The sequence below is a fragment of the Micrasema longulum genome, unplaced genomic scaffold (assembly GCF_059751315.1).
Source record: "Micrasema longulum isolate JH-2025_06_02 unplaced genomic scaffold, ASM5975131v1 h1tg000867l, whole genome shotgun sequence".
Taxonomy (NCBI): Eukaryota; Metazoa; Arthropoda; class Insecta; order Trichoptera; family Brachycentridae; genus Micrasema; species Micrasema longulum.
Genome location: NW_028278059.1, coordinates 888,466 through 910,216, shown reverse-complemented (window position 1 = coordinate 910,216; position 21,751 = coordinate 888,466). Strand labels below are relative to the sequence as shown.

The 21,751-nt window shown below is 32.1% G+C and overlaps 1 protein-coding gene and 1 long non-coding RNA gene across 2 annotated transcripts; one reads left to right on the top strand and one right to left on the bottom strand.

Annotated features, from left to right (window-relative positions):
- Positions 1 to 5,168: 5,168 nt before the first annotated feature.
- LOC148278527 (uncharacterized) lies at positions 5,169 to 21,232 on the top strand. The gene is made up of 3 exons (XR_015823168.1): positions 5,169 to 5,351; positions 19,236 to 19,431; positions 21,144 to 21,232. It is a non-coding gene; the product is annotated as an uncharacterized LOC148278527 (long non-coding RNA).
- Positions 10,960 to 21,391, bottom strand: LOC148278526 (pancreatic lipase-related protein 2-like). The gene is made up of 5 exons (XM_088231281.1): positions 21,264 to 21,391; positions 21,089 to 21,146; positions 20,427 to 20,575; positions 18,898 to 19,149; positions 10,960 to 12,437 (listed from the first exon to the last, which is right to left on the bottom strand). Exons 1-5 carry the CDS (start codon positions 21,316 to 21,318, stop codon positions 12,058 to 12,060), a joined length of 894 nt encoding a protein of 297 aa, XP_088087407.1. The 5' UTR covers positions 21,319 to 21,391; the 3' UTR covers positions 10,960 to 12,057.
- Positions 21,392 to 21,751: the final 360 nt, after the last annotated feature.

Sequence of the window (21,751 nt, the reverse complement as noted above, 5' to 3'; positions counted from 1 at the left end):
AATTACACGAAAGGTTTCAATGAGGCGAGGTGTGTAAAATGTGTTTATCTGATTTTTGCTTGTTTATAATATGGACAATACAAGCTTTAAAACATAGTGAAAGGAAGAAAATATTAGAAACCATTATTATAATTTTGTGGTTAAAATATTTTTTTGATTTAAATAAATGTTTTTGCATGACACCTATTCTCCTCTGCGGATGCGAATCGTGGCACCTCACTAGGGCCCAAAACAGCAAAATTTTGAGTTTTGAGAATAGGTGTCTCACAAGAATCTTCGGTGTGCGGTGATTTGACTTTGTGAGGAATGAAATAATAAGAGAACGGATGCAATGAACTCCGGTGACGACTATCATCAAGCGGAGGCGATACGGTTGGCTTGGCCATGCGCTGCAGATGCCTCCTGAGAGCCTTAACCACGCTTGCCTACTTTACAAGGCATCAGATTCTCAACATTCTGGACGTCCACTGCTGACTGTTCGTCGGCAGTTCGTGTTAGAACTACGGGACGCGAACCTGACTTGGACACAGGAGCTGGCAGCCGACAGAGATGCTTGGAGGATTTTTGTGGACACCCTATGCTCCAACTAGGCAGCGGACATGGAATAATGAATGGAAATATTTTTAACAATGTTTTTTTAATGTTTTAAAATTCAGTAATATGAAGTCACATAGTAAAAAACAAATTATTCGGATTAACGCGACTTTTTTCTAGCTTAGTTCCCTTGGTGACGTATTTTTGACATAATTTTGCTCTTCGAATGGCATATTGACATGACTTTTGCCTGAACGGTGACGAAATGTTCGTTAAAATTAATTAATTTTATTTTTTTAAATCATTATTAAGTTCAATGAGTATATTTAAAGTAAAAACTATAATTTTTAGGGTATGTGACTTTTGCCTGAACGGCGACGGTATGGTCATTTATATTTCCATCTCGACTGGTATAGTTAGTCAGCAGAAAATGGTTAAAACTTAACAAAAAGATTATAAGCAATTAAATTTGAAAATCTGTAAATGTTTTACATGATTTTAATGTTATATTTTCAAATCTTATACAAACGCTATAAATAGCGGAACTTTGCATTAATATAATGCGTACGCGCATTCAAAAATCTGTTTATTTTACAAGTGCAATTCAATGCTGTTTTCTTCATGCAGTATAAAAACATTTTTTTTCTAACTGACTTTTATTTTGATTTGATCCTGTGTTATTATGTACATGTAAAAACATAATAGTGATAGTGATATTTAAATTAATTGTCGTGTGTAAATGCTGTCTTTAATTTATTTCAATTTATTTTCTTCCTTTTCGTCAAAGTGTAAAAATTCTAAATAACACCTTTGTAAAAAAATTAGCGATTTCCTTAAATTAATAAACTTATAATGCTAGTACTTTTAAGTGTGAATTGTACTGTCACTTTATGCTATTAGAAGATTCGTGATAATGTATTTGTAACATACGAACTTAACAATTGTAATGATAAAAGATCTATCATTACGCTATTACGCTTTATTTATTGACTTTTGTTACTTTATTGGCAAATTTATTGGCAAATTTTTGGTATTTGTTTGAAATGAATAAAACGGGACCGTAAAGAAATTGCGCATTTTCAGCCAAATTCCAATTCCATTTTTTTTCCGATGCGCCGGAAAAAGCTTCAGATATGGGTGCATATTTTAAATTTCTATTGCCTGATTTAAACCTTTGAAACTAAAATTGACGTCAACGTGCTATTAGCGATTTGTCATGAACTTATTTGATGCTGTTAGTGGCCTAAGCCTAGGCTAGTGAAGAGTGAATGCGGGCGATAAAATAAACGGCGCACTAAACACAGTAATTGTCAATAAAAATATGTCAACCTAAGGTAGACTGGCAGTTCACGCAGTCCGGGGTTTTAGTCTCAACAGTAATGTATGGATGTGAAATATGGGATTGGCAGAGGAAGAGTAAAAGCAGAGTGAACATGGTCAAAATGCGACCTCTTGTACAAATGCGTGAGAAAACAATACATCACAGCGTTACGAATAATTAAATCAGACGAGAATCGGAAACTGTTACAATTGATAAGATTATGAAAGGGTCACTGAAATGGTTTGGTCATGTAGAAGAGCGACGAAGAAGGATGACATTCTTCTGTACGCGTGATGTCATTAAACTTCTCCTAAACGGTTTAACCAATTTACATGCTGTTTTAAGCGAAATGTAGATCTTTACGCTGCGCGTGTTTGTAGATATTAAAATTTTCAATTGAATGTATAAAAAAAAGTAAGAACAATAAATATCTTTTTCATTGATCTACCAGGGTTGCATTTGACGAGAATGCATGTACAAAAAATGGAAGGATGTTGTTTTTTTTGTGTTTTAAAAAGTTTGTTTTTGAATGTTTACAAACATTCGCTTTTTATGGATTTCAACCTCAATCTGGATTTTTGCTAATACTAAAATAATATCAACTGATATACAATACATTTTTTAAAATCGCATTCCTACATATAGTGCACCCCTGTTAGTGAGAACAGCAGAGTTTGACAATTGCAAAAAGAGTTCTATATTTGAAAATAAATTATTTAAAGATTTGGAATTCAATCATAAAAAAAAATCCTTGGTGCCTACTTAAATTCAATTTTTGAATATTTAGTAGTTAAGCCAACGTTCAGGCAGAACAACGTCTGTCAGGTCTGTTAGTGTATATATATATATGGCGAGAATGAATGGTAACGTAAGACGAGGACCACCAATTCAGACGTGGCATGATCAGATAAACTAAGTCTGGTATTGTCATAAGCTGACACGACTAAAGGGCATGTATGACAATTTAAAAGTATAAAAATAAGCCAATGAATTCATATCTCATTTATAAAAGATTTTTTCATTTATAATAATGTATGTGAAAGAAGCTTAAAAAATATGTCAGAAAAGACGTGTGTGAGGATCCATTATCTCTGCATCCCCTTAAGGGGAAATGGCGTGATGGTCATAACCTTGCTGACATTCAAACCCTGGTCGAAAAAAGTAACAAACAGCGCTTGAAGCTCCTTTTGTCAATTTATGGTTTGGAAAATTCTCCCTTAACCGTAAAATAGCTTAAAGCTTGAAAATAATGCCAAATAACTAAAAGTTTAAAGAAAAAAATCTTACCGATGTGTTTACTTCACCGTGTCTGGACACAAACTGCACTCGAACGACAGGTCATAAAATACACGATTTGTTCATGGTCCTCCAATATCTGTATTTATTGAGTTTTGAAGACTGACATGCCTGTCATGACAGAGAAAAATGAGAGCATTTAGACATTAGTGAATTTCTTAATTTGGCAGACGAATTTTGACTGTCATGAACGTAGTTCTCTGAAATAATTTGCTAGGCCTCTAGAGAAACTTAGGCTAAATATATGGTAAAAATATATGAACTGTCTCTCTAATAACTCGCGCTCTCCAGTCAAAAGTTAATCTTAATTTAGTTTTTAAATTATTCATTTTTCAATTCCGATGTTTAATGCTGTACATAAATTAAATATTGCGCTTTCAATTATTTAAAATTGAGTAAGTGTTATTTAAAGCAATTGCAAAATTTGAAAACAAGGATTCTTCAAATTTTATTTAATAAAGTTAATCTTGGACAATCTATAAATATGTGTGTAAGAATATTTGTTTTGCTATGTAAGATGTGATAAATGTGTAGAAATAGATGTATAATACACAAAAAATAACTTATTTGTGTTGTCATAAAAATATATTAAAAATAAAACAAATACGTTATCTCACTACGTGAAATTATGATGTGTTTCCTGTTAATATAATTTACATTTTTTATTATTTTTCACACAATTAAACATTGATGTACTTAAGTTACGAACATGCAAATAAGACTTGGTGTATGATTTCGTTAATAAATAATATACCCACTTTTTAAGGTTAATCTTCCATGAATTGTTTTTATTGTTTCTCTATGAAATGTTTGTACTAGAAATATTTTGTAGTTTAAATGTTCACGCATTATTTATTCAGAATGTATTCATGCAATTTATTTTAATCTACAAACGATTAATAAATTAAAGAGGTGTCTGAAAAAACGTGTTTTTTTTTATCAACTTCTCAATAATTTATACGCAGGGGAAGGTGGGGCTTGTTGTAACGGGAGCGGGGCCTTGATTCTGATGGGAAGATTAAGACGACATACCTTCACCTTGACGGTATAGTTGAAGATAAATTTCTCAAGTGATTACAAAGATATACTACCGACCCCCCACCTTCAAGTTTTGGGAAGGTACATCTATATGAAACAAGGTGAAGCGTACGTCGCGGTACACATATTTACGCTCTAAAATGACAGCTTCAGTATGACATCATAGTTGAAGATAAAAGTCTCCCGACCGACTACAAAGATAAACTACCGATTCCCCCACCGTACAAGTTTTGATGTAAGTACATCGGTTTATACCGACGGGTCTAGAACCCGTCGATACGTATAAACTACTCATTAAAAGTGTCAAGAAATTTGTTCTACTAAGCAATCTTTCCTTTAATTATGATTTATGAAAATGTTTATCATTTCGAGGTTGGCCCTTTTTTATATCTTTTTTTTTAAGCCTATTAAAAATATGAGAGAGAAATAAGTAAATTTTGAAGTCAAATTAAATTCTGACAGTTGTGACCGTTATGTCAGTTTCGGAAACGAGTGGCTAGATGCAGTGGCTTGATAAGCTAGATGCTGCCTATTAACATACAAGAGCATCTAGCCATAAAATGTAAAAAATAAATGAGTACTATCTTTCGGAGTGTACGTATCGAGACGTTAAAACAGCCGGCTTTGTAGTCGTTTGGTAGATAAATACAGACGATATAAAGCAAATTGTCTTGGCAAGTGTCAAAAGTCTTTTAAAATTCATGTTCAAGCGAGCATTGTTTGCTTGAATTGGAATTTATTTTTGGATGCATATTTAAAATATAAATGAGTACTATTTTGAATGTTAATGAAGTTAGGAACGCGCACTAATTTTTGCGGTCATTCATTGGTTCGTTTCGATAATATGATGTCAATATGGCAAATAGATAGAATATACCGAAGAAGATATAGATAGTACAGAAGTTAAGTATTCCGTCTCGATATTTACAGACGAAAATAGCGTTCATAATCGAGGCACAGGTTATCACAATGCATTTTTTGAAATCACGTGAATTGACCTCTCGTATGGTTTCATTTTGTGTGAACCACGTATCCACTGCTGTCAAAATAACGGTATCGTGTGGTTGATTTTGAAAAAGTTAGACGATAAAGTGTGATTGAGAGGTGTCAAACTAACTTTTCACGCAAATATTCAACATATTTTCTGTCCTGCCACAAAAAGGTGATATGTTCCAGATTTTACTGTTACAGATAAATAAAATACAAACTTCAGATTAATTCACTTGCATGTTTATTTTAAATGAAAATAGTCATAAGGGGCGAGTTGTGACACCGACGTGGAGATTAGTTGTGACAGCGAAATTTCAATTAGTGTCATGAGCTATGTGCTGGAGGGGATGAATACATAACAGAGTTTCTTTGGAACTATTGTTTGACTGGTGCAGAAGGGTTTTAATTGAATGCAAGAATTGTTTTCTCTAAAAATAACCGATTTTTAATTTACAATATTTATTGATTGAGAATTTACTTACGAATATTTTAAATAATTTATTCTCATTTGGACAAATTGATTTCTTGAATCCTTAATTAAACACATTTCGTCCCACCTTCGTCCCAACTAGTGCGACTGATTGTGACAGTTTCCATATTTTGTAAAACTTCATTTTATCGCCTTGTCCTTTGGGTGACGAGGATAATAATATCAAAATATTTACTATTGGCAAAAGACAATTTGTTTTCTTATTAAATCTTTAATATTAGTTTTATTAGAAGATTTTCTACAATACCCTTTTTTTATTTTTTTTAAATGAGAATTCTTGTCAAGATGCAATAACTTATATGATATGATGTTTGCATATAATTTCCTAATTCAAAATACTTAGTACACTTTCACTTGTTTTTTTGACCAATCACTTCATCCATCACGATCTGCCAATACCTTTTCCAATTTTGTATTTCAATCAAGATATTGCAAGTCTTTCGATTTATTAGACTTTTCCATTTATGTTTTAAAAGAAACGGTTTGCTCAATTGAAGATATATTCAATTCGAAAGTTGGTGAAAATTCCTGCTGGAGTTTCATTGAAATTTGAAATAACGGACAAATCGCATGATTCTGAAATCTGCAAATTTAAAATGATCACAAAATCAGTAACCGCATAATTTGCCTTATATCTAAAACTCAGAATTCTTAAAATATACAATAAAACATAAACGAACAATGTTAATCTCGTAATTAACAACAACAACAACAAACCATCTCGCCGTTTCCCCGTTAGAGTAGGCAGAGAGGATAGAACGCCACAACACTCTATCTTTGCATGCAGATGTCGCTTCCTCTACATTCATACATCTTCTCATGCACGCGCGCCGATTATTCCGACTTTTGACTTGTCCAACTTCGAGTATTTGTTGGATTTGGTCATGCCATGTCTTTCTCGGTCTTCCTCTATTTCTGCATCCATCAACATTCGCATTGTAAATATTCTTGGCCGTTCTTTCGCAGTCCATTTGTTCGACATGTCCAAACCAGCGCAGAGTTCGTTTCTTGATTTTGTCGATAACGCTTGTCTCAGCCTCACATAATGTTCGTTTTTCAACATTTGTGCATCTATCGTACAAAGTTTTACCACACATTCGCCTGAGAGATCGCATTTCGACAGCATTTAGCCTACTTCCATCCCTGTTTTTCCAAGTCCATACTTCGCTCCCATACATCAGGGACGGGACCAGGACTCCGTTGTGAACTGCCAATTTCGCCTCTTGTTACAAACATTTATTTGCCAAGGTCGATTTAAGTGCGCCGTTCACTCTGTTCCCGGCACTCACCCTCATTTCAATATCTTTCTCAGTCATTCCATCCCTAGTAAACATACTTCCCAGATACACAAATTTCTCTACTTGTTTTAGTATAACTCCATTCACAGTGATTTCACATTTAGTCATACTTTCATTTCTTTCAAAAACCATCACATTCGATTTATCGACATTCATCAGCAAATCGCTTCTCTCGCATACATCGTAGACCTTTGTTACCAAGAATTGCAGTTCCTCTTTGTTGTTAGTAAGAAGTACGGCATCGTCAGCAGACAAAAGACAATTGTCAACTAAATCACCCATTTTTGCTCCCATTCTTAAGCCTTTCAGTTTTTTCATGCAGTTATCGTAAGTGCGAAATAAATAAATTATTACTGATTTATACATATGGTTTTATATTAAATGTAAGTATACATTCTTGTATTTCGTGTTTTCTTGAGTCGTAAAAGAAAATGTATCTCCTAAAAAGTCAGTTGTGGGGTTAAATTCAGCACTTATTACCAGATGCAGTTTTTACTTGATTTCCCAAAGGCGTTAGTTAGTTCTTACGAGTACAACAGAGAAAACGTATAAATGTTGTCGGTGAATTTTTCTATTTACTTATTAAAGTTTTTATATGAAATACCCAGGATTTACAAAAATGGAATTCGTAACCAAATTATTATTATTGCAACATAAAACTTAAATATATGATAATTTTTATTTTTTTGGGGTATGCATACAAATTGTACCCTGTGATATTTTTTTGGATAGTGCCATTACTCCTATATGGGCCTTACTTATAAAACGGGTATAAAGTTAAGCTTGAGAATAGTGGTAGAATAATGATGGTATAGATGATTACGGCGCATCTTTGATCAATTTTAATATAGAATCACTACAAAAAAGGCGCCTTACATATGATTTAATTTTTCTTTTCATAATTCTCAATAATATAGTTGATTCGCCGTATCTTTTACAAAATATTGGTTTCCGTTGTCCTCTTCGCTATACTAGATTAAATTCCCTTTTTTATGTACCAACTTGTAAAAACAATTATATCTCAAATTCTTTCATTAAACGTACCTGTAGAAATTATAACGGACTCAGTATTGATGTAGACATTTTTAACTGCACGTTGCATTTGTACAGAAAATTTCTTCATGGGGTCGATTATTTGGTATAGTTGCTCAATGTACATCTTGAGTGGTTTATGCTATGTATATGAGCCGCATGTAATGTATATGTTTGTGTATGTTTTATATGTGCGTTCATGTGTGTGCGTGGATGGCTCGGAGTGTACATTCGGTATTTTTATTTATTTTAATTGATTACCTCCATGGAAAACGCAAATGTCAACAATTATTATTTTCTCACTTGAAATTCTTATTAATTTTTATTTTGTCACATTTAATGTTTATATCTTTTTAATTTATGAAAACTTAATTGGTCTTTTTATGTTAAAAAAATGTTGTTTTTAATTCTTATTTTGTATGACTGTATATTTTCTGAATAAAATAAAATAAAATAAATAAATTAAATAAATAGCAAAAAGTATTACTTTAAATCTCGCATAGAGTTAAACTCAGTTTAAATCTGGGATAGCGACCATAGAAACTTATACCTGCAGATTATGTGGTATAGCGCTGGAATAAGCCCGCGATCTGTCAAAAATAATATTTTTTGGCAATCAAAATGGATAGTTTAACAGATAATTTTTAAATTTTTAACAATTTCGAAGTTCAGCGACCTTCTCAATGCGATTCAAGTGGTTTTAAATAGTTTGTAAATTGTAATATCTGAAATGTTATATGTTTGTATGTGTTAAAACACATTAAAATGAATTGTGATAAAAAAAGAAACACGAGCAAACTAAAGAACTCCTTTTTACCTTCTCTTCTTTCCAATTTTGAATCCTTTTTCTAACGGTTTTCATGTTTTCCATTATACTGAAAGTAGTCTCGATTTGACTTTGATGTTTGTTTTTTTTGTTGTTGTTATAAAAGTTACTGCGCACGAGCACGCGTACATATCAGAGTTGACTGTTTAAAAATGTAAGCATGTAATAACCTGTGACTTGTTATTCTAGGTAATAAATATTTTTATAAGTAAGCTTTTTTTATATCGGTTATAAATAGATAAACCGGGTATAGTTATTTCTTAATGTAAGCCTGGTATAAGGAAATCTAATAAGTAAGGCCCTATGTGTGTGAATCTTGACACCTTAACAAAACTCAGAACAACAGACTAATGAAAAATGAAAGTAAGTGTTTGAGGAGAATCGTAGTTCTATTTAAATACCAAGCTTCAAATATTTGTGAGTTTACTTATGTATAATAGGAAAATTTCACTTACTGCAAATACTGATTATAACAATATGTTAAACAGATTTTTAAAAATCGTTGTATTTTCAAAATATTATTGATTGACCGCATCCATACTGGCTATTGTGGAGAAAAGGCCCTACTATGTTTACATTTTATATATATATATTTTTTTAAATATTCATTTAACCTGTACATCTGTTTGTATTCGAAATAAATAAAATAAAATAAAATAAAAGTTAACCGTTCAAATATTTTTTATTTTTTTTAATTGTTAAAAAACATGTCTTTACAAAAACGCAACATGTTTGGTCTTGGCAACCGTAACGTCAAGATACGTTACTGTAACGAACGCGTTACCACGTGTTTGTGCGCTGGTTCGTCACTCGCGTCTGCCGCAGTCAAGCTTCCCGGCGTAAGTGGGAAGCCGCCCTCCCAAACAGAGTCAAAGACAAAGTCGGAAGGTAGGGGCCCAGCTGCGCCGACCGCAAGTCAACTTCAATAGCCCTTTGCACCCGGTCCAAGTGGTGTAGAGAGGCGAAGGCAGTCAGCAGGCAGAGCGGAGCGAAGTGCAGGAGGGCGAACAGGGCAGAGAACGGAATAAAACACGTCTTAACTGTTCAGAGTTAGGAACTCAACTAAACTTATTTGGTCGGTTACACGCCTTATAAAGCGATGCGAGTCGGGCCCCGTGAGTCAGCCGTCCCACCCGCGCCGGCTGCCTGGGAGTGGTGGGGGTAGCTCTTCCCCGCCACTCGCTACATGCCGCCGGCCGCAGGTGGTGTAAATACAGGCGTTTAACGCCCGTACGGGCTATTTCGTCGGCAGCCGCGACGCGCACAACATGATGATCATAATTTTTATTTTACATTACATTTTATGTTTCTAGCTATATTTTGCCCCAGTAATATCTGAGGCCAGGCTCGAAAGTGAATACTTTATCTTTATTGAGAGCCTAGCACTCCGTTCTGTTCATATACCGGGGATTCTACCTAGGTTATTTGATTATGTATTTGCATTTTTATTATTCTCTATTATGCGTCCGGAACAGTTACTATGTTCTATTTAAATTTAAATGGTCACAAACAAAATTCAACAAAATCGTTACTAATTAGGGGCGTGGCCAATGTAATTAACCGTTTTCACGGGAATTTAAAATTGAAAAATATTTTTTTATGCTAATTGGTAAATATAAAAAAAATATTTTTGTATTCGACAGTATTTTATAGACCCTCTTGAATTTAAAAAAATAATAATTATAACCTGATATTTCCCTATTTAAGATAGAGGCATGCACAAATAGCTTACAACTCGTCAAGGAATTGCAGGAACAACTTTTAACACGATGCGTGCTGTCTAGAACTGATGCCGATTGTTTAACTCTACTGTAATTTCAGTACTTATGTATTATATTTATTAAGAGTACAAACAGATATACAGCTTAAATATATCACAAGCAGAGTAATTTCAAAATAACAAAAACTTAAAAAATCATGACTTGATATTACGATAAATATTTTTTTTGTTTTTGCTTAGTTGAATTGCCCTTTCAAAAATAACAGTGTTCGAAAAAATCACTGAACTTCCTCATTCTAAATTATGAATTCGCATGACGTCTCTTAAAAAACTAGGAAACCATTTTTAGACTGTTACTAATCTTAAAATCACAAATTTAGTGACAAAACATAACATAAAATGAAAAACAATATCTGACATGAAAAATGTATTTTTTATTAATTTCAAAGACAAATTTTTAATTTGTTGCTGTGTACGAGTTCCTACCACATTTCGAGTCTTTTAGGTAGGTTTTACCATAATATTATTGAGCCGAAATACTTACAACGACAGGAAAAACAATATTTTTACGTTAACACAATTAATTAGCGACTACTGAGTCTGTAGAAATAACAAACATATAGTTGTTTGTTATATAAAAGAACACTGAATGTATTTTCATAAATAATAACTTTATGTTATTTAAATTTTGTTTAATCGAAGAACATTTTTTAAAAAAGATCGCAACTTTAGGACGAAAACGACTGAACTAAAAAATAGCTTAAAATGAGTTAAGGATCATAAAACGACTTCAATGAGCATTATCTATCTTTCTGAATAAAAAAAACGCAAGATTTGGGGAATAGGAGAAAGCCGTTACGTCGGTCTCTTTATTAGTCAGAGAATGCAGATTCCGTGTCAGTACGGAAGCGACGCAATTAGTATTGTGTTTACATTGTTGTGTGAAGGACGCAACGCAGACAAACATATGGTGACCGAAAGCCGGTTGGGTCAATTTTATTCCGATATAAATTGCATGTTTACTTTATTTTTAATATATGAAAATGACCAATTTAACTTTGTGATTGTTTCGTTACCGATAATCTTACTGATTTATTTACGTTTATGTCATTTCGTGAATAATTTACATATGTTTGGTGAAGTGATCCAACCTAATAAAAACTATGCCATTATCTTATTGATCAAAGTGCTTTCGTTTGTTTGTTTTAAATCTAATTATGACTCTAATTAACTAAACTAATGTCTTGTTTAAACTTACAGTCATTTATTTTTATTGCGTCTTTTTTTCATAGATCCATAGCTGAAAGCCTTTGTTAAAAATTTTACGCTAAATTGGGTGCTTACTTCGAAAAATATGCAACAATCGACGAAATAATACGAAGGTGTCACAATTTATATTCTTCTTTTGCAATTTCCCAAAAAGTTGATTTTTTTATTTAAGTCGTTTTCGTCCCCAAAATATGTCTTTACAAAAAACATAACGCGAAGTGTCAATAATGATTATTATGTTTTTTATCCTTTTGCATACGGAGGATTAGAATTTGTCTCCAAAAAAAATAGCCCATGAACGTCTTTCGCTTCTAATCCCCCTAAAAATAGTATTCCTTTCCCTTCACAGTGTCCATTATCGATTTGCGTTAAATTTGCGCAACTGACAGCCTTAAAATCGTTCGTTCTTTTCAAGGATTCCGCAAAATACTTAAAGGATCGCGAATGCGAGCAGCCAGCATCGTTGTCACATCCTGGCATTTCTTGTCCTTTATTCGGGTAGAAATCATTATGTCCATTGGGGTACCTGATTCCAATTGTAGAAGTGTGAATAATTTCCACGTACTGAGCATCACTTTTTATGATCGAAGTCTCCTCAAATAATCTGTCGGCAGGATCTAGGCCTTGAAATACAATCAATAAATAAATGTCAACATATTACAACAGAAATGAAAAACATTTTAGAAACGGTAATATAGAAGTCTAGGCATCTACAGGGCTTATGACCTTTCATTGGCTGGTTTAAGTGGTCACTTTACACAGTGTGTAACATTCACCATTTTACCCATATTTGAACATCAATATCCCTTCAAATCTTTCATTTGTTGATATTTGTGAAGTAAAAGAACTGAAACCTTTATTTTTGCAGGAAAAATTCATCTAATTGAATTATTTTACTAGGCAACGCCTGAAAATCTATTTTTTTCAATTTTTATACTTCTTCACAGACCAGGTGGATTTATCAACAATATTTTGAGTTTGTCCAAATTCGTATTAAACTCCACATTTTATAGAAGGTTCTTCATCTCTGTTGTAATATTAACAGCACCCCAGGGAGTTGAATTCAATTCTTGTCTACAAATATTTGGATAAACTCTAAATATGGTTGAACTAATAAATGGGTGAAATTTAGGACGAAATTAATTGTACAATAAACCTACATGTGTTATTAAAATTAGCAAAGTAATTTTAGTTTTGCGTAATGTAAGAATTAAAAAAAACATCAAATAACCGCAGTTTAGTAAAAAGTTAAGTATTAAAGTTATTTGTATTTTATTTTATTTTATTGTTATTAAATAAACAACATCTTTTTTTTTTTAGGAAATATTAACGTTTTTATATTTACCCAAATATTTTGATTTTGGTGGCCATTTTCGACGAGTTGTTAATTACTCACGATTAGAAAAATGAAATTAAGTTAGAGTAAAATGGGGTTTGAACCTCGGACCTCTGGTCCGTGAGTCCGCAACACTAGCCACGTGACCATAACCCGATTCATCTGTTAGTTACGATTGATTCCAATAATTTTTTTTAGCACGGTTTAAGGGCGAAATTAAAAATGTTGCAGTCAACTGCAAACATAGGAATAATAACACTGGTCTGGGAAAAAAAACATTCTTGTTAATTTTTGTTTAAGATGACTTCTGGAATCAAAATATTGCTATAAATTTTTCTCATCACCTGCCGTCTTCGAGAAAGCCCTTGATTTTGGGGGAGCCTGAAATTTCAATAATAATTTTATGGCCACGAATTTTATTTGGAGGGCTGAAAAAGATTATTTTAGCCGTAAAGAATAAAAGAAGTGAGATTGTCGATGAGCCGAATCAACTGAACACTCTTCACCATCGGTGGACGTATTATACGATGGTCTAGGCCAGTGGTTCTGAACCTTTTTGAAGTCAGGGAGCACTTTTGATCATAAGGAAAATCGCGTAAAAAATCGCGGTACACCAAAACTAAAGATTCAAAAAACATACAAAGATAACTTTTATTACAAATAATATTGATTATTTTACTACAGACAAAAAAAAAACATTAATTTTAAAAATACATTCTTTTATTTTCATTCGTATTTTATTTTTACGAAATATTCCCAATAAACAAAAGTGCTGGTATGAGGGGATATTATATATAGTAACACAATAGTTTAAATAAAAAGTCGATAAAATAACATCACATATCACTCGTCACACGGGCTGTAAGAACTGTTTTCTTTAGGTGTTTTTTAAGTTCGTGTATAGTTTGTATATTTTTTAGGTCATTAGAAAGTGAATTGTCAAAATTTATTGCTGAATACAAAAAACTGTTTATTTTTCTGGTGGTCTTAGGTTGTTCGAAATTTAAATTATTTGATGTTCTTGTATTTATTTTGTGTATGCTGTAGTTAAAATTTCTCGTTATTTTATTATTTTTCATCAGAAAAATATCATTTTCATTTTTTCTGTGTAAATTAATTCCTCTAGATTAAGCATTTTTGTTATTCTATATAAATCTGTGGTTCTAATATATTCATTAAAATTAACTGTTACTTTAAGTGCTTTATTAATTGTTCTTTGTATTGATTCTTCCATTTGATTACTACATTGCTACCATATTATTAATTCATATACAAAGAGTAGAAGTATAAAAGAATTGTATATCATAAATTTTGTACTTTTATTGAAGACTTCAGTTCTTCTCACTATTCCAATAATTGGACCCAGTTTTTTTATAACTGCTTTGATATGTTTTGTCCACGCTAATTTTTCATCCACTTCCAAACCCAAGTACTTTACATTTTCTGTTTGTTTGATTTGCTCGTCTTTAATTATTAGGGGCGTTTGTTTTTTTGTTTTATTATTTTATTTTATTTTATTTATTAGGGATATCAACAGTAATACAAGTAACAATAAGTCTATAAACTTACCTAAACTCCAAACTCTCCAAACTCGAAGGAACATGGCTGATGCCATTTTTATGTATAAAACTTTGAATAACATGATAGATTGCCCTAAGATTCTGTCACTTATTAATTTTAGAGTCCCAGTAACGCAGACCAGAAACCAATCTCTTTTTAAAATTTCTAAATGTAAAACTAAATCTTTTCATAATTCATTTGTAAATAGAACCTGCTATATGTGTAATCAAAAAATAAATTGTATTGATATTAATAATATATCTTTAACTTCCTTTAAAAGTGAAATTTCCAAAAATAATTCAAGTTATGATGTTGCGCCTTGAATCCGCAGCCTATATTATGCAGGTGATGTGCAGTTCTGTATGTAGGCACATAATAAATGAACTCTGTATGGTCAACTATAGTTGTATTATTTATTGTAATGAGCAACTGTGTGACCAATATTCATTTACATTTCTAGTAATATTATAAGTTTTGTATGATTAGTTATTTTATGTTATGTATATTTTTTATGTGACAACATTTACAATAACAATATTATGTGGAAGCCTCTAATTGGACTTTATGATATGTATTTATGGTATAACTGATTCTTATAAATGTATAAATGTCTGTTGGCTTTCCAATGAAATAAAATAAAAAATAAACAAAAATACAACAAATAAAATATACAGAGAATAAAACCAATGACAGATATCCACAAAAATACATTAAATACACGTACAATTCATACTAGTGTGTTTGTGTGAGTGTAAGTGAGTGAGAGGGCGGGTGTTATATTGGAATGAGGGTGGACATGTGTGTAAATATTGCGCAAGTGTCAAGTGTCGAAAATATAAATTTATTTAAAATATTAAGAATTAGAGATAAAATATAATAAAATAAGATAAAATAAGACTTTATTATTGAAACTAAGTATAAGACAAAAAAGTATGTTTTAAGACGCGCATTTTAAATGTTATTTTTTAACAATCAAATTAATCAATAAGGGGAAAGTTCAAATTATATTCACTAACAAAACGTATAAGTGAAGAGTTCTGGGCATAGTTCGTAAGAACTGCTGGCAGATAAAATAGAGAGCTCGACGTGTGACGGGTGCGGTAGCCGGGGACATTTAATGATAACTCCGACAAAAGAGCCGGACTATCAAGGCGTCCACTAAGTATGTCATGAAGCACTCCATGTCCAACAGTAGACGGCGATCTTCTAAAGTAAGCAAGTGGTGTTTTTTGCAGGAAGACATATAATTGAGATCGGTATACCTGCATCTCCAGAGGAGATGTCTAAGAAATATCCATTGAATTTTCTCGAACTTTTCTTTATGTGTGACATATTGTGGAGACCAAACAGAAGAGGCATACTCGAGCAAACTGCGAAAATGAGCAAAGTAGACCATTTTAATACACGTGATATCTTTAAATACCTGACATGTACGAAGTACAAAACCAAGGTTTCTATGTGCACGATCATATATTTATCATATGTTTAGTCTTATTTGTATTTATTGTTATTGAGTTATTATCTAACTAGTACATAAACTTATTTAGATCCTCATTGATGTTGTTTTGCAGTTAATTTTCAGTACATAAAAACATAAATGCTCAAGTTAAACTTTTTGTGGCGAAAATTATTTAATGTGACACCTAAGCTTGTTGAGTTTTACAAATTTCAGCGATATTAGGTCTAAAATTTTACATAACTTCTCTCATTTCTTCATCTGAATGGCTTAGTTTTTCACGTTTCTTCGTTTTAATATTGGTTAATGTCAAAAAACCTAGCTCACAAAAATACGAGGTTGAAAGTTGTAACATTTAAAAGAAATCAAAGATGCACTTGTGTTATAAATAGTATACACACAACACTCTCAAAATAAACACACAAAAGATAATTTAATAACAGGGTCTGTCTATAAGCTATATAAACGCAATAATGCAAGGGGAATCCCCTGCGTGGAAGAGCAAGTAACCGAGCAACGGTTCTCTTGACCGTTGTTGTGAGGTGAGCGCACACAACTTCACTTTGCAAATACGAGTATAATGGCTAGCCATTATATTTGCAACTCGCGCAGTAAATGAGTCAACATTAAATTCTATTTTTCATAATTTTTCAACAAGCTCGCGGAGCACCAGTGGTCCGCGGAGCACCGGTTAAGAACCACTGGTCTAGGCTGTGGCTCAAAGATAGGGGTAAGGGGGTCAAAATAGCTAGGGTGGCCTCCACCAAAAATGGTGGCTGATGGGGAAAAACGAGAGTCATATTTGGATTCAGGAGATCGTTTTACAGGCAGGAATGGTGTCAGGGGCGATTTTCATGCAGTCTAGTGTAAGCATCCCATTCAAACCCAGTGGCGCATAGGGAACTCCTTGGAATTTCAATTGCAGCATCTTTATTGTAACATGGAATGTAAGATGATTAGTCTTACGCTTCAATATAAGTCCAGGAACAATGAAATATTTCAGTATAGAATATCTTCAAATTCGAATCGATCCTAGGACCTCAAGCATGGTAGGCAAACACGCTATCCACTACACTGCGAGGCAGGGCCATCTCTATTCGAATCCCTTTTTCTGGATTTTAACCCACACGCAACCATTAAATCGGTAAGGGTTCTGGTTGTATCTCACACACACAACTGTATTCTTCACCCGTCCGGAGACAGAAACAAAAGGGAAAATGTATAATGGCGTAAGACAAAAACTAATATATAATTTTGAAAATTGGGTTAACGATGCGAAATGCAGAAAACGAAAAAGACCGAGAAAGACATGACCTACGATCAAATCCAAATAATACTTAGGGATGTACTTAATAAATTAATTACTCTAGTCAATGTTTATTATTTGTAAATTTAACGAAATAATTTTAAGTTGCTAGAATTCCACTCGTCTATGCGCTTTGTAGCTGCAAGACGATTGGTAATGTAGCTTCAATATGTTAATATCATCAACTACCAAATACCTACATTTTGTAAATGTGATCTAGTATTTCTATTGTCCATGCGCTCAGTGACTGCAAGACTTGTTATAATCTAACTCCTGTTTTTAAAAATTAGTTTTTTTATTTATTTCAATAGCATTGAAATATCAAACTTCACAGGTTATTTTAAATAAAATGTGAATATCACAAAAATAAATTCATCTAAAAAAATTCATCCAAAATAATTATCTATTTTTTTTTGTTTTCTACACCACTTTGTGAAGAGGACCTAAATTACATTGGTTTGGTATTTTTTACAAACAATATAGTGTTAAATTTCCGCAAACCAAGTTTTGTAAAATTTCCAGTGAAAATAAACGTAAAATTTGCATCTTCAATAAAAAAAATATAAAAGCGTTCAAATTTTCGTTAAGAATCACCTTAACGTAGAAAAAGTTTGATAAAGAATCTCTTGGAAATATTGGCCCTTCCTAATTAAATAAACAGCTTGATGAACTAAAAAACCAAAAGTCGAATAGTAAATACGTGGTGCAACTAAAAATATTATTTGAATCTTTTTTTAAATGATAGTTATTAATATAATTTCTATAAGTGGTGCGTAATGATGTGTTTTATGTTTCTAGTATTTTGTTTTCTTACTATTTTGGATTGTACTATATTGTAAACTGATATTGTCACAAAAAGTGTTTCCTCTTACGTACCGTCCCAAATGATTTTATGTTTATAATTTGTGTTTACTTTTTTGGTGTGGCATTTCGGTTCGTTTTTTGTTTCTGTACTTTTGCTTTATTGTGTATTTCTCTTTGTTGACATGTTTTAACTTTATATTATATTGAATAAAAATAACAAAATTCTTCGACCCCAATTTCAGTGGGAAGTTAACAGAGATATTTTCGACTATCTATAAAGAAAATCCGATATTTGTGTACAAAAATGAGTAAATTTGCAGAAACATTTAATTTTCTTTACCAGTAACCTATAATTGAACACGTTTAGTAGAAAAAAAAATGCGAATTCTACTTTTCATACACAAAACTTAATTTTACTTTGTAAATTAATTTTACTTCCCATTGTAATCGGGGCCCTGTGAGTATAATATTCTATCTTTGTACAATGTGATTTATTGATAGTCAAAATATGTTTTTTAAAAAATATCTGTTTGCAAAGAATGAGAAGCGTGGTGTTTTATCCTCTCTGCTTATCTTTTTGCTATTTTAAAAATCGATAAAATGAGCGCGATAAATTCTTACCCATTAAAAACGGAAGTTTTCCGTCGAGTCCTCTTCCTAAATACCCCGAAATTTGAGCGCCTAAGCTGAAGCCCACCACACGTATATCAGCGTTGTCAAGCCCAAGCTTGTTAAGCCAACTTATAAAGAGATGCATCTGCTTAGCCACAATCGGGACATTTTCAACTGATTCCTCATACGTGCCATCAGCCCCATACATCCAATCGACGCTAAATACATTGTAGTCCTCCATAATCACATGATCGAAAATTGCTGAAATAAAATAATTCATTTAGTATTACTGCATTATCATTTTCTGTCATTCTTTTTAAGTTGCATAATTTTTATTTTTTTTCTAGTGTAGGGGAAACGTATACAAAATGATCCCTCGAGGTGAAACTATCCCTTGAGATTTGAGCGAAACTACTAATGCCATATTTTGTTTAATTCTGTAAACATATACATAGCAACGTTTTAAACATTAATGGCTGAGAGACGCGTGCAGTGAGAACGAGTGAGCGAAAAAAATAAAAAAATATATCTGTCTCATCTTAGGTAAGTCAGTTTTAAACATAATTTATAAAGTTACATACAGAACATTCTTTAAACTGCACAAACAATATTATTGAATAATATCTATCTGATTCATTATTCATACGTCAGTTTATTAATATATTATTTAAGTTGTTTTATTATTAACAAAAACTCCAGAATGATCCTATGAAATGATCCTCAAGTGATCATTTTGTTCACGTAGTAGGGCAAAATGATCCTTTGGTAAGGTTTTGCTAAAATCAGTGTGGAAATAACACGTTGAATAATAACACAATATGATGAATTGTGGTAGATCACAAAAATGATTACACTTCTAGAACTTGTCAAATTATTGAAAAAATGTCATTTGTTTTGTATTAAATATCAATTATCCCTTAGAGGGATCATTTTGGACACGTTTTCTCTACCTATATTCGAAATTATATAATTTCAAATTACTAAATACATAATATAGTGTGAGTCACTCTCCAAGCACAAGAGCTAGTCTCTTTTTTGCAAAGTAAAAGCTTAAAAACGTATTGATAAAATATATATATAAGGATGTACGGTCATATACGGCGACGGCCGTTCAAGCAAATTACTGACCCAAAAAATCATTTTGAGAAATCGCCTTTTGAAAGTTTGGGGACATTTTTTTTTATGGAAAAGAAATCTTTGCGTTCTTATGATCAACCCAAATATTTCAATTTTGGTGGCCATTTTCAACGAGTTGGAAATAACTCACCATAAGAAAATGGTTATCAAATTGTGGTAAAGTGGGGTGCGAACCTCGGATCTTTGATCCACGAGTCCACGACACTAGCCACGGGACCACAACCCGATTTTTAATAAATTTAATAAAAAATCTTGTTTTCAGACTTCTTTTTCCAGACTTTTAAGGTACGGTCTGAAAAAATTCATATTTGAGTAAATAATAAGACCTCAAGTATTTCTCTTTTTAAAAAAAATATTAAAAAGTTAACACACTAAATTGTATTCATTGTTCATTATCTTACCTTTTCTTATTTCATTGTTATATTCGTCATCAAAATTCGATCTGAATCCATGAATTATGTAAATAGTTTTTTGATTGGGATTTATATTTGAATTAACAAAACTGCTATTGTCATTTAGAGTCAATATTTGTGACCTATAATTGTTCGCCCTGAAATATTATTTTAACAAGTCAATTATGTGATGTCAAATCCCGTATATACAATTTTTATATTATATTATATTATATTAAGGTATTCTTTTTCCATAATTTATGAAAATGAACATATGATATAGTCCAGTTGTAGCAAAATTGATTAAAAATTATAAAAACGCCGCTTATATTACACGCGTGCACCCCCCATCACTGTCAATAACCGACTAAACCTGTTTCACAGAACACCGCCACAGAACCGCGTCTCGGCTTCCTTATACGGATGTATTGCTGTATAGGCGGACGTTCATTCTTCGCGTGGCGCGGATAAATATTTTTTGTATAATATTAAAATCCAGCTTAGTTGTACAAATTTTACTTTCCAAATCCGGTGTGAAAATCTCCATTTGGAGGATTAAAAAAATACAACTTCTTAATTTGAAAAAAAATAGACATGCATACTAAGTCGTGTGTCGTACGTAGACTAGTGTGACATACAGCCACACAAGAGTTAAAAAGACAGGCACTTACTTTGTATACAAATGAAACACAACATCGTTAGATGGATTAAATCTTGTTGTTGCAGATGCTGAAAAAGTAATAAATTTCTTGCTGATAACGTGAAATTATTTTACGTCTACACAAATGTTAATTCATTCCGTAAAATAAAATAACATAAACACTAAGACTTGATTTTTGCTCCTACCAGAATAAATTGATGCAATAGAAATAGTCAGTAAAGCATTTATAATGCACTTCATTTTGAACACTTTTTACCGAAATGCTTAGGAATAATTACTACACAAGCCAAAATGTCGGTAGGTACTATCAAAATATTTTATTTGACAATAATACCGGTGTGATAAAATCTTTATCCGACTTTCGGTAATAGATAAATACGACGAAAATAAACATTATTTAATATCTTTTGTGTTTTATTAACGTAATTGTGTTGATAATGAGTGACTTGTTAGATAAAAAATAACAAGTGGTTCAGGAAAAAATAAAGTAAAAATTATTTGAATTATTTTATAATATTTATGGAACAAAATTTCTTCTTCGAGTGACATCTATGTTTTTTACTTAGTACTTATTTTAATGCAGAGATCTAAAACTTACTAAAATCGTCGCGTCGCGTCGAGTAAAAATATGATAATAATTGTAGGGACGAAAAAAAGAAATTATTTTATCAAA

Bases quoted from the DNA above. Each gene is read 5' to 3' on its own strand.
- LOC148278526 (XM_088231281.1), bottom strand. From the start codon at position 21,318: ATGAAGTGCATTATAAATGCTTTACTGACTATTTCTATTGCATCAATT. The intron at 21,147-21,263 runs GTAGGAGCAAAA...TTACTTTTTCAG, and splicing joins TATTGCATCAATTTATTCTG to CATCTGCAACAACAAGATTT. The intron at 12,438-18,897 runs GTAAGAATTTAT...TTGTATTTCAAG, and splicing joins AAAACTTCCGTTTTTAATGG to GCCTAGATCCTGCCGACAGA.